Here is a 13,889-nt window from a genome sequence, read left to right on the forward strand (position 1 = left end):
CTTCAAGCTCCCAGAAGTAAGGGGAAACCAACCTTGTCCTCAAGGATCCAAGCTGGCATCTGTAACTCATCTCAGTTCTCCCAGCAGTAATGGGACTGACAGCCTGGTGTCCCCTCTTATTCACAGTGCTCAAATGACACCTCTGACTGTGCCACCTACACCTTCAGCTCGGGGATCAATGCCATCCAGGAGTGGTACAAGCTTCATTACATGAATATCATGGCACAGGTTCCTCTAGAGAAGAAAATCAACATGAGCTATTCTGCCGAAGAACTGCTGGTGACCTGCTTCTACGATGGGATGTCCTGTGACGCCAGGTCAGGAGTGGACACTCTCTGACGACCAGAGGCTCTAACCTTAGGCCTCTTTCCATGCACCCCCAGATCACCTGTAGGTCTTAAGAACACTGACTCTGCCCTTTGGAAAATCACTTACACGGGAGCTAGGTTCCAGAGCCATTGGGAAAATATACCTGGTGTGGAACCACAGTATCTTTTTTTTTCCAAGACAGGGTTTCTCTGTGTAGCTCTGGCTTTCCTAGAACTCACACTGGCAAATCACTATATCTTTAAACCCATTAAATTACCTGTCATAACACAAGGTAGTCAATAGCATGCATGTAGCTTTGTATATTACTATTATGTATGAGAGCCACTCTCTAGTACAGAGGAAGGAAGGAAGGAAGGAAGGAAGGAAGGAAGGAAGGAAGGAAGGAAGGAAGGAAGGAAGGAAGGAAGGAAGGAAGAGAGAGAGAGTAAAGGGAGGGAGGGAGGGGGAGAGAGAGAAGGAGGAAGAAGGAAGGGAGAAAAGAAGAAAGGGATGGATGGATGGATGGATGGATGGAGGGAGGGAGGGAGGGAAAAAGGACAAAGGGAGAAAAAAGAAAGGGAGGGGAGGAGGGAGGGAGGCAGGCAGTAGTGTTTAAGTGTTTATATTTGTGATTCTTCAGACCATTGCACCCTGAATACAATAATCATCCCTGGTGGTGATGATTAAGTCAGTGGGACATTCTGAGGTGACCCCACCAGTCTGAATGGCTTAACTACTTTCTTTTCTGAATTCCAAGCTTTTCTGACCCTTCTGTACATTAATATACACAGTGGTCCTTGCAAATATTGAGTGTTTGGGGTAATCTCCCCTTGAGGGTAAAGGTCCTGAACTTACATAATGGCCATCGGATGGGACTCCTCTGAGCGTCATTTCATGGGGCTGGGGATTTGAAAAGCTTCAAGTGTTACCTAAGAAATTCAAGGGTAGAGAAATTTGGGGGCAGGCATGTGACATGAAGAATATCATGTCAGGGATGAGGATGTAGTTCAGTTGGTCGAGTGATTGCTCAACATGCACAAAGCACAGTGGTACACACCTGTACTCCCAGGCCTCCAAAGAGGGAAGCAGGAGGATAGCATGTTCAACGTTATTCTTGGCTACATGGGGAATTTGAAGTGAGCCTGGGATACATGAGACCCTATTTCAAAGACAAAGTAATATCAAATCAAAATAGAGATGGCAGTGAGAGGATTAAGAGTAAGAACAAAAGGCGTAGTCTAATTCTACATCAAGGTCTGTCAGCCTGGCTGAGGCGCCTGTTCATTTCACCAGAGGAAAATGGGAAAGCTGAGTCACATTCATATCCATTATCCCAAAGGAAAGCTTTCTCCATCAACACAGTGCTTCCTGACTTCAACTGGGATACGCAAGGGCAAGCCCCAGCCCAGCTCCGTATGAGCCTTTCTCTTCCTCCATAGGAACTTCACGCTTTTCCACCATCCAATGTATGGAAATTGCTACACGTTCAACAACAGAGAAAATGCCACCATCCTCAGCACCTCCATGGGGGGCAGTGAGTATGGTAAGGAAACCTGAGTGGAGGGGACCCTGAGACACTGGAGTAACTACCTTGATAAGTGGGGATGCTTGAGCCTCCATCCCCTCCACCTGGCTCTAAAGCAAAGGCATACTTGCCCTCTCCCAGTGCATACAGGAGCATCCATGGTCATTCTCTTCTTCGCTATGGGTGTGTTTGCCTTTCTAACGTCTCTATCTTTGAGAGAGTCGCAGGGACACTGCTGGGCTCCCTTTAGCTGACAAACCACTCTGGTTTAAGCTCGTTGCTGGGGTGACTAATACTGGGCAGGTGGCGTCTAAACAGAGCTAAACCCAGATGGGCTGAATAGGAGATTAGGCGGGCAGACACACCTTTAGCTTAGTTACGATGACAGATTCTGGAGCCAAACCCCAGCTCTGCCTCTCACTGTGTGACCTTGGTTACTGCCCTTCAACTATAAAGTGAGAACAGTAACAGTAGCTCCCATAAATGTTATTCAGAGCACGTAGAATAAGATCTGGAACACACTCAAGCTTCCATACCAAAATACCATCGTTTGGGTGGCATCAACAGTAGACATTAATTTCTCACAATGCTGAAGGCTGGAAGTTCAAGATCAAGGTGCTGGCACTTGTGGATTCAGATAAGGCTTCTCTTCTTGGCTGTAGGTGGCTGTCTTCTTCCTGTATCCTCACATGGCCTTTCCTCTGTCTCAAGAGGGTGCTGTGCTGTCTCTCCTTTTTATAAGGACACCAGTCCTGTCAGATTAGAGCCATGCCCTTAAGACCTTACTGAGCCTTCATTAAAGCCCTATCTCTGGATGCCTTCACACTGGAGGCCGGCACTTCGCTCTGTGAACCTGGCCAGGGGAAGGTACACACCCTAGCCACACACACCATGTGTGCAACTATCACTGATACCACTGCTGCCACCATTACAACCGTTTATGACACCACTACTTCTGCTACGTCTACTTTGTCAGGGAGGTAGGAACATGGCAGACCGGCTTGGTTTCCTCACAGAAGGAGCTCCTCCATGCCTTTTCTGTGCTGCTGAGGATCCAACCAAGGGCCATGCACAAGCTAAACAAAGCACTCCGGTGCTGAGCTGCACCCCTAGCCCTTGCTTATTTTGAGGACGGTTTCACTAGAAAGCCCAGGATGGCCCCAAACTTGTGAGCTTCCTACCACTGCCTCCTGAGGACAGAAGAGTACAGGCATGCATACACCACCATGGCCAAGCAAAGGGAATTCTTGAAAAGTTCCATGTGAATAGAACTTAATTTGTTACACAGATATACTCTTGTTAGGAATAGCCAGGCTCTGTTACAGGGGAAATCCGATACCAGAATCCTGGCTTTCATAACTCTGAAATCGGTGTTCTTTCCAAGACCATGAAAGTTGTGACCCACAATGCACATTGAAAGAAGCTGGCTGGGAACTGAGTGAACAGGGGCAGAGTTCTGGCTCTGCTTTGTAGAAGCTGTGTGGCCCCCTGTGCACCATATCCCTTCCTGGGCTCAGTTCCCTGATTTACAAATAGAAAGGGTTAGAATAGCTCTGAAGTTCCCATCTTTCAATTCACACAGATTCTACCCATTCATTCATTCACTCACTCATTCATTCATTCATTTGCTAAACACTTACTATCTACTATCTGCTGGCCCCAGACTTTGAGGAGCTAGGAATACAGTGGGGAATGAGAGATGCCATTCCTGCTTTTAGGGAACTTGCATTCCCATGGAAAGAGACATTAGGAAAATGAATAAACATGCAGAGACATGATTTAACCACAATACTAATGAGAGGTAGGAGGGGGAGGGAGCAGAAAGGGGGATGACAGAGTGGCTGGGCTCAGAATGGGAAAAGAGCTGGAAAAGGGGGCACTCAGAAAGACCTCATTGAGGGGGATATTCAAAGATGAGAAGGTCCATGTTTGCATTCACAGGAGCAGTCTGGGTTCTAGAGAAGGAAATGAAGCCAATGTGTTCTAGAGAGATAAATAAGGTATATAAGTGACGTTTCTGTTGCTGAGATAAAACAATATGACCAAGGCAACGTATGAAAGCATTCAGTTGGGCTTACAGTTCCAGTGAGTTAGAGTCCATGGTGATGGAGCAAAGACATGGTGATAGGAACAGCTGAGAGCACATCTTGAACTCTAAGCAGGAAGCAGAGAGCACACTCGGGGTGGCAGGAAGTGTCTGAAGCCTCAAAGCTTACTCCTATGACACTTCCTCCAAGGCCTAGCTCCTAATCCTTCCCCAACAGTTCCACCAACTGGGGACCAAGAATTCAACATATGTGTCTATGGGGGCATTCTTATTCAAACCACCACATAAGAGCAGTGCACTTGGAGCTGAGCCAGAAAGAGAGAGAAAGGGATAAGTTGAGGATAAATACATAGATCAGACTAATCTTCATAGCCTTGATGGTGACAGGCAGGGGGAATCAATGGCATTCCCCCATATCCAGAGAGATTTCACTAAAGGGCTTCAGGTGGTGATCTGACCTGATTTCCAGTCTTGAATGTTCCATTTGGCAGCTGGGTACAGAATATATTCTGCATAGAGAACAAGAGCAGGAGAAGAAAGGAGGTTAAACCAACAACCAGATACACGATCACGTTTTATCTCTTCCCCAGCTCCACTCTGTAAACAGCTACAGCACTGAAGGTACCTTTGGATGCCCAATAGAACTTCCTTTATCAACAACTACATAGATTTACATGTCTCAGCCAGTTCCTTTTTATTTAGCAGGGATTTAGTCTTAGCTGGCGCTGTGACTGTGATATCACTATTTTGAACTTGTAATAAGCAGATCAAACACAAGTCCTGCTGTCTTAGAGATTCCAGTCTGGTTTTCACCTACCTTTTACTTTCTGGGAGTCCCTGGGTCTTGGATTGGAGGCTCCCCCAAGCCCCTGGGGACTGTTTTGTTAGCCTTTGACTACAGCAAGCTGCTCCGTCTCTCAGGACTGCAAGTCATCTTATACATAAACGAAGATGAATACAACCCCTTCCTGGTGTCCTCCACGGGAGCCAAGGTGCTTATCCATCAGCAGAATGAATACCCCTTCATCGAAGATGTGGGGACAGAGATTGAGACAGCAATGTCCACCTCCATAGGAATGCACCTGGTAAGAGGATATTCACTGGCTTATGTTTAGAAAGGCTTATTTTTTATTTTTGAGTGATGGCTGCAGAGGTCCAGCTAATGAAAAAGGATGCTGTTTTCCAAGAGAGCATAGAGTCTGTGCTTTCCAATGGCTACCCCAATGGTCATTCCAGGAGTCATATTCAAGTTTGTGTTTGCGTCTTCCATGTGAGTTAGCAAGCACAGGATGCCATCTGGGAAGTAACTCAGGAAAACTCCCTCATTAAAAACAAACAAACAAACAAAAAACCACACCAGTGTTTATGGAATTGAAGTATCCAATACTAGCTATAGGTTTGTCAGTCAGGTAAGGAGAGCAGATACCATCCTTCTAGGATGCTTCCTGGCACATGGTGGGGGGAACGATGACACGCTGATACCCACTTAAAGTTATGGAGTTTTCAAAGATCTGTTTAGCCCATCACACTTCCAGGAATTTCACTTCATCTGCCAAGAACTCTTTCTACCCTCAAGCCTCTGACCTTCTGTAACCTAAGTGCGTTCTGGAACCCACATGCCTATCAAAAGAAGCATGCATGGGCCCCAGACACCAAATAACATACCTTATTATTCTACTCTTAATCTTTGCCGCTCTGACAAGAGGGCATTCTATCCATTGTAGTTTTTCTTATATTCGTCCTTAATGGAGAATTTTTTTTTACCTGTGTGTGGTGGAAAAACTAGACAAACAATCTCTTTAGGGACTATTGCTTATATCTTTATCGGCATCTGTGTTTAATGTCTCACTGTAAACTCCCAGTCACTGCATCTCACAAACTTAGTCTCCAGAGCAGTGGTTTCAAAAAATCTAAGCCATTGGCTCAGATTTTCTAAACTAGAATCTCTGAAAGATTCATCAAGGATCAAAATCCTGTGATGATCACAAGAGTCAGTACTATCAGGAAATGTAACTTAGAAACTTAAAGCGATTCTCAGTGAGGTAGTGGGCATTCGAGGCTTGATAGTCAGGTAGTCATTCAACAGTGGATAGACATCACATTTGCTTTTTGAGATAACGTCTTTTCATGTGGCCCAGGCTGGCCTGGAACTCTTCAGCCTTGATTTCTTAAGACAAGTGGTAGGAGGGCTTCATAAGAGCATATCATGAGTGTCTTGGTCAGTCTTCTGGTTAAAAACATAAAATTGGATTATTTATAAAGTGGAGAGTTTTGTTGGGCTTGTAATATGGGGCTGGAAAGTCCAGCACAGTGGTGACCATTGGTAAAGAGGTAAACAGGACAGGGGCCTCACAGAGTGAGCACGATAGCTCAGGTTACTCTTCTTCTTCTTACAAAGCTACTAACACCATCATAGGAACCCACTTTATGCCCTTATCTCCTAATGATCTCCAGAGATCCCATCCCCAAATATTATTGACACCTGAGTTTGGGGGTTACATTTCTAACACATGAATTTTGAAGGGATACATTGGAACCATTGGAATGGGATACTGACCCAAGGGAAGGTGAGATTCAGGGTATGCTGTTCTGAGGAAATGTGATTTAAGCATTACTAGTGGAGACGATGAAGTAGAATTGAGGTGGTACCCAGGACATCTGTTCCTTCAGTAGAGGAGGAACCATTCTGATAGTCGTCTGGTGATACAGATGCTCTCAGATGTATATCGCTTGAGACCTTTTGTTCTAATATAGGAGATAGGTAATGTGTACAGTTGGGCTATATGAATGCTGTTTTTTCAAAGAGACAGAAGTAGCTTGATTCTTCAGTATGCTCAAATGAAGAATTGGAAAACCTGGGGTACCACTAATTTCTCTGTTCACTGAAGAGCTGAAAGCTCTCAGAAGACAACAGTGGACATTTACACCCAACATCCCCCATACTGTTTTCTCTGAACTCTAAAGAAGGGCTTGGACTTTTCGACTGTTTCCTTCCTCACTCTTTTACCCTCTCTCTGCCTCCTGCCGCTTGTAGTGTCTGTAAATGGTTAAGAGTTAAGCAAGCTTTCAAAAACTCAAAACAAAATGCATTCTGTCCTCTGGGTCTCCGTTTTGAGCTTGGAAACACCCACCATGTTATTAAGCAAACACTCTCTATACGAATGGTGGGTAAACAAGGATCTGGTTGAGTTTTCTGCTACACCTGTAGAAAATCAAAGGCATGCAGCAGGGTCAGTCAGCCAGAGGTATGATTGATGACCACGCAGAACAACAACAGAAAGACATGGATTACTCAGAGGTCAGCAGGGAATCACGAAGAATAAATCCAAACAAACTAGACTTCCTTCCTTTTTCATTTTTCACGTTTGTTTGCTTACTTATTATTTGTTGATAGGCATGGTAAGCTGATAGTCTTCGTCAAGGAACTAACTGGTCAACAAATTTTTTTTTTAATTTTTTAAGGCCTATATGGCTTAACATGTCCAAGACTCTGAATATCAAAAGATGAACCCAAACTTTAAGAGGAGAAGACAAAAATCAACACACCTGGGCTGGGGAGGCAGCTTGCTGGTAGAGTACTCACCTAGTGTGCACATTGGCTAGTGCTGGGTGCTAGTAACACACACACACACACACACACACACACACACACACACACGCACACGCACACGCACACATGCACGCACATGCACACACACACAATCAATCAATTGTTGATTGATTCATTGATCAACATACATCTGCAACGTAAAGACTGTGTCTGGGGAAACAAGGACCCTGTCTGTTTTGTACCTAGTCTCAGATTTTGGAATGTAATATATTCCCAGTAATTACTGGGTAGATGCATGGATGAAAGGATGGATGGATGGATGGATGGATGGATGGATGGATGGATGGATGGATGGGTAGCTAGATGGGTGGATAGTCAAATGGAGGCTATTGGAAAAGCTTCCTACGTGATGAATTCTAGAAGAATAAGTTCCTGCCAAATGATATCAGGAAAGGCTAGTCCAAATAGAGAGCACAGCAACTATAAAAGGGCCATGGGTAAGATGTTAAGACACATAGGAAAACTTTTTGAACCTTGACATCTGGATACAGTGCCACATGCCTGCAATTCTAGCATTCCGGGGGCTACAACAGGAGGATTCGGAATTTGAGGCCAGGCTGGCCTACACAGTGAGACATTGTCTTAAAAATAGCATTTTGAGTAAAGTCCGATCAATATGCTAGAGATAGCACATTAATAGCAATTCTGGAGAGAAACTGTAAGAATCTTCACTAGGGCAATGGCTGTGAAGATGAGCAGGAGTTAGACATAGAGAGAGTGTAGAAGCCGCAGGGTTTTACAACTGATGTGATTGAGAACAGCTAGGGGAAACTAGATGGATATTTGGGTCCTGGTTGGTTGAGCTGTGGGGTGGGTCAGTACCAGCCTGGGAACTAGGGAATAAAAGAGAAAAGGTGTTGAAGATGACTATGTCAGTTCAAGACTTGCCCAATTACTTGTGTCTTGAGGGCAAAAGCAGGTGAAGATAGAATGTAAGTGAATCTGGAGCTCAGAAGAAAATCTGGGAGATATTCCTAGGCTTGGAAATAAATGCCATTACCCAAGACCTGAAACAGAAGCCTCAACATGAGCCATTTAGCTGAACAGAAAGAAAATAGAGGGACAGAGAAACAGAAGCCAGGAGGAATCTGTGTCAGATAACTAACAGAGAGTCTCGGGAAGGTGTGTCAAGTGCACTCGAGAGGTCAAGCAAGATGAAAGATGAGAGGAGTTCTCTGGGTTTGGAGACCAAGAGGGCACTGGCACTCTTTGCCAAGACTGCCTGCGGTGGAAGGAGTGGAACAGAAACCAGAGTACAATAGGTTGATGGTGAATGGGAGTTGAGGAAGTGAACCGGGGTGGACCATTCACTCCTGGAGGTGTAGGGCTGAGTCATGTTGCAGAGAGACACTGTACTGTACTGCAAACCCCACAATATTCCTTTACCTTCAAGTGTACTCACACATTCTTTTCACAAGGATGGGTATCTCAGGGATTGAGGACTCAGGGGTCTGATTTTTGCATTTCAGTTATATGATCTCCACACCTTGGTTACCTCATCTGTATAATGAGATGGCGACAGAAATGCTGCTTTGTGGCTGGTGAGAGTTCAGTGAGTTAATGTCTGCTAGGCACTTGTGTGACATGCACTACATGCTTGGCATATAACAAGTGCTCAGAAAAAAAATGCACTGGCATTCCTGTATATGCTTTGAGAAAAGAGATGTGGCCAGGCATGAGAAAGAATGCCTGTAATCCCTGCACTCAGGAGGTGGAAGCAGTCACAGACTTGATGCCAGCCTGGGGTACACATCAAGACTTGTCTGAGGGGCGGCCAGAGATGTTAGGGAAGGTTTATCTTTTCTTTTTAATAACCCTTTCTTTTATGAGATACATATGTAATATGCACATGATACATATCCATATTACTATATAACATTATATGATACATATCCATATTACTATATAACACTATACTGTTGTATCATATATATGAAGGATACTCATTCCACATATATAAAATATACTAATCACTTGCTGTATGTGTTGAAAGCATCTTCCCTGCTTTGTGCTTTCCTTTGAGTTTCTTACAGCATTTTTCAATAAAAAGCACTAAGTGTTGTGTAGCCGTGACCTTTCTTCCCTCTCTTTTGTCAGTATGTCTGCTGAGGGTTCCCTCTTTGAGATCAGATACCGAAGTGGATTTCCTTCCAATTATTTTACCACTTCATTTCATACTTTAACCAGTTTGATTTATTTTCTGCAGGATGTAGAGACTAAGTATACTTCTTCCTCTAAACCTTTTTTTATGTCTTGATTTCTAATTTTGAGTAATTTGTTTTCACCATTAATTGGCAGTATGAATTGTTTTGCAACACACACACACACACACACACACACACACACACACACCACACACCACATACACACACCATTTATAACATACCACAAAATGCAGAGTTAAATCACCTGTTTCAGTTACTTTTCTCCTTGTTGTGACTGAAAACAACATAAAGGCAGAAGCAGTGTAAAGAAGGAAGGATTTAATTGGGCCTCCCAGTTTGAGAATACAGTCCATGATGGTGAGGAAGAGATGTGAGCAGCAGCGTGAGGTCACTGGTCATACTGTGTCCATAGTCAGGAAGCAGAGGAAGACGAAGGCTGGTGTTCAGCTTGCTTTTTGTTGTCTCCTGTATTCAGTCTGGGACCCCAGCCTATGGAATGGTGCTCCCTCCACCACATTCTAGGTGGGTTTTCCCTCTCCAGCTAAACCTCTCTAGAAATGCCTTCATGCCTGAGGTGTGTCTTTTAGGTGACTCTAAATGCAGTCAAGTTGATGTTCAAAATTAAGCATCATGCCACCCATAATGGCATGCAGGGGAAAGTCCTGGGATTCTTTCCTAATTTTTAAATATTATTATTAAAATGAAACATTCCTGAGTATACCCCTGTGATTTGTTTTTCTTTCCTCAGAATTCAAAATATATCACCAGCATTGTTCCACAGCACGATAGTCCTCCAGTTTCAATGACAACATACAATTTTGTTGTGTAAATGTAGACAACATCATGACATTCTGAGTTCCTATGGTATACAGTTGTCCTTTGGTATTGGAAGGAAATTTGTTGTTCGAATCTTAGATGGTCTTTTAATAATAATTTAAAAAAAAAAAAATAACCCGAGCCAGATACCAGGGTGAAAGCTGAAAGATCAGAGAAGCAGAACAGCCAGCCACTAGTTCTTACCTCTACGAAATCCTCAGCCTAAAGAGAGTGAGTTCCTGTTTCCTCATGTCTTATATACCTTTCTCTGCCCAGCATCACTTCCTGGGATTAAAGGCATGTGTGCTTCCCAGTTCTGGGATTAAAGGTGTGTGCCACCACTGCCTGGCTCTGTTTCTAGTGTGGCCTTAAACTCACAGAGATCCAGACGGATCTCTGCTCCCGAATGATAGGATTAAGAGTGTGTGCCACCACTGTGTGACCTCTATCATTAACCTAGTGGCTGGCTCTGTCCTCTAGGCAAGTTTATTAGGGTACACAATATATCACCACAGAAATTACTTCTAAGACTCTTCACTGATACCAAAGTCCATGGCTGCTCACGTTCCTTGGAGAAAATGGCACAGTATTTGCATAGATTCCCCTATGTGCTTTCAATCATGTCTAGATTACTGTTAATGCCCAATACGGTAAAATTGCTATGTAAGTCACTGAAAACCTATAGATGTGTATTATAAATGCATTGTCTTAGTTGGAGTTTCCATTGCTGTGATAAAACAACATGACCAAAAGTAACTTGGGGAAAAAGGGCTTATTTCATCTTTCAGCTTGTAATCCATCATCCAGGGAAGTCAGGACAGGAACTTGGAGGTAGGAGCTAATGTAGAAATCATGGAGGAGTACGGCTTACTGTTTTGTTTTATTTGTTTTGTTTTCTCTCATGACTTGCTCAGCCTGCTTTCTTTCTTTTTTTTTTTTTTTTTTTGGTTTTTCGAGACAGGGTTTCTCTGTGTAGCTTTGCGCCTTTTCCTGGGACTCACTTGGTAGCCCAGGCTGGCCTCGAACTCACAGAGATCCGCCTGGCTCTGCCTCCCGAGTGCTGGGATTAAAGGCGTGCGCCACCACCGCCCGGCTTTCAGCCTGCTTTCTTAAACACTGGGGACCACCTGCCTAGGGTGGCAACACCCACAATGGGCTGGGCCCTCCCACATCAATCACCAATCAATAAAATGCACCACAGACTTGCCTTTAGGTGAGTCTTATGGGGCACCTTTTCAATTAAAATTTCCTCTTCCTAGATATGTTTCTAGCTATGTCAAGTTGACAAAAACCTAGCCAGTACATGTACTTTCCCAAACATTTCCTATTCACAAATGGTTGAATCCTTTGGTGATCAAGTTGGTCCCTGTATAGAATGAGGTAGCGTTTGCATAGTGCCTACACACCCTATAAATATGAATACTATATAAATATTGTGGACATATGCTGTATTGTTTAGAGAATAATGACAAAGAAAGGATCAACATGTGCAACAGAGACACAGTTTTATTATTTTATTTTGAAAGATGTATTTTGTTTACATGAGTGCCTGTGCATGTACAGGTGCCCATGGAGGCCAGAAGGTGTCAGATCCCTTGGAGCTGGAGTTACAGGCATTTGTAAACCACCCAATGTAGGTGCTTGGATCTGAACTCAGGTACTAGAGCAGTATGATCTCTTAACCACTGAACCATCTATCCAATCCCAAGATAAGGTTTTAAAACATGTCTTCAATCCACAATTGGTAGATACTGTACAATCAAAGGGCCAACTATATATGTTATTGTTTGGTTTGCTTATTTATTTATCTATTTATTAACAGTACCAATGATTACACTCAGGACCTTGAGTATACTAGGCAAGTTCTCTACCAGTAAGCTACAACCCCATGTCTTTATTATTATCATCATTATTATATTTATTTTGAGACAAGGTCTCATTATGTAGCCCAGTCCAGTCTTGAACCCACCACCCTCCTGCCTCAGCCTACTAAGTACCTGGGATGTAGACAGTACCACACCCAGGCCAGTTGTGTACTTTTAGGTTACAAGTTCAGTGTCTAATTTCTCTGTAATAAAAGGCCACTTGCTGCTGTAGTAAGGCCTGTCTGTTGGATTGAAATGAATCAAGAGGGGGGTGGAATTTTAAAAGTAAATTGAGGCCAGTGAAGGAATGCATCGCAGGCTAGGCTGATGCATTTAGTCTTGAATCACCAGGCCATGAGGACACTGATGGGACAAGATCTGTAATTTAGATGGATGGGGGAGGGGGAGGAGATACGGAGAAAGAGAAAGTGGGGGCGGAAGAACAAATGGGTGACTTTCAACGATCCCAGTGAGGGACAACATCAAGCAGAGCAGACAGGGCAGAAGATTCAGCTGGTTCAAAGACGTCTCTCTGCATCTCCTGTTGACTGAACTCAACGAAGGAGAAGTTTCTAGAATGAAGCTCGGGTTTCCAGCTTGAACAGCTGAATAGACTAGCATGTCACTAAGGTGGGTGGGGGAGATTCTGGGCTCGGATTCAGACAGTGTCACTTAGCGTTTTCTCCATATGTACCATCTTCAAAAGAGTGGTTTCAAACAATCACCAAGTATTAGATCATTCTGTGGGGCAGACAGTGCACTGGGTTCATCTGGGAAGTCTCTCTGAACCAGAACAGACTGTGTTGACCTCAACCTCAGTGCTGCTTGTGGCATGTAAGGTCTGCTGGGCCTCCTGGTGTCTCCGCCCTTTGGCCTCACCTCAGCAGCTGACTGGCTTGGACATGTTCACATTGGTGACACAGCTCCAAGGTCAGCAAGAGAAGGCTAGTTCTGATGTGCAAGCACTTTTCAAGTATCTACTTGTATCCGGCTCTCATCGGCCAAAGCGTGAGTCACGTGACCTACCCAGCTTCAACTGGTGAAAAGCAAACTTTATTTCCTTATGAGATGGCAGGACTTGGCTAAATTTTGCAAACTCCCACAGACGTAGTATGTTTAAGATATTTGTGGACCACCTAGGCAGAGGTTTCCAGTGGCCAATTACATCTCAGCAGAAAGGTTTTGGCTGGAGGTCAGCTTTGGGGACACAGTCCCTTGTGCTGCTGTATGAGGAGAGAATGAGTCACATATAGACTGTGCACACACTCTAGTAGTTAAAACTGACCTTTGTGGGGAAGTTCTGTGCTAAGCACTTTCTTAGCATTAAGTTCAATGAGTCCTCACAACAATTAGCAGAGGCAGAGAATAAAGAGGAGCTCTGGAACCATGGCACTTTCTTTCAGCGGCCATATGTGAGAATATTGCCGCAAGATTTTTTACCCAAGTGGTTTCGGGTTTGTTTTTTTTTTTTTTGTGTGTGTGTGTGTGTGTGTGTGTGTGTGTGTGTGTGTGTGTGTGTGTTTGGCTTTTCGAGACAGCGTTTCTCTGTGTA

General features: G+C 44.0%; 1 protein-coding gene across 2 annotated transcripts in view; it reads left to right on the top strand.

Annotated features, from left to right (window-relative positions):
- The window catches only part of Scnn1g (sodium channel epithelial 1 subunit gamma), a 34,426-nt gene that overhangs the window by 7,792 nt on the left and 12,745 nt on the right, over nucleotides 1-13,889 (top strand). For both annotated transcript variants that reach the window (XM_006980336.4, XM_076551645.1), the window contains exons 4-6: nucleotides 127-317; nucleotides 1,749-1,852; nucleotides 4,803-4,966. In XM_006980336.4, the coding sequence (XP_006980398.1) occupies nucleotides 127-317; nucleotides 1,749-1,852; nucleotides 4,803-4,966 (459 nt within the window). The remainder of the gene's footprint in view (nucleotides 1-126; nucleotides 318-1,748; nucleotides 1,853-4,802; nucleotides 4,967-13,889) is intronic.

The sequence above is a fragment of the Peromyscus maniculatus genome, chromosome 1 (genome assembly GCF_049852395.1).
Source record: "Peromyscus maniculatus bairdii isolate BWxNUB_F1_BW_parent chromosome 1, HU_Pman_BW_mat_3.1, whole genome shotgun sequence".
NCBI lineage: Eukaryota > Metazoa > Chordata > Mammalia > Rodentia > Cricetidae > Peromyscus > Peromyscus maniculatus.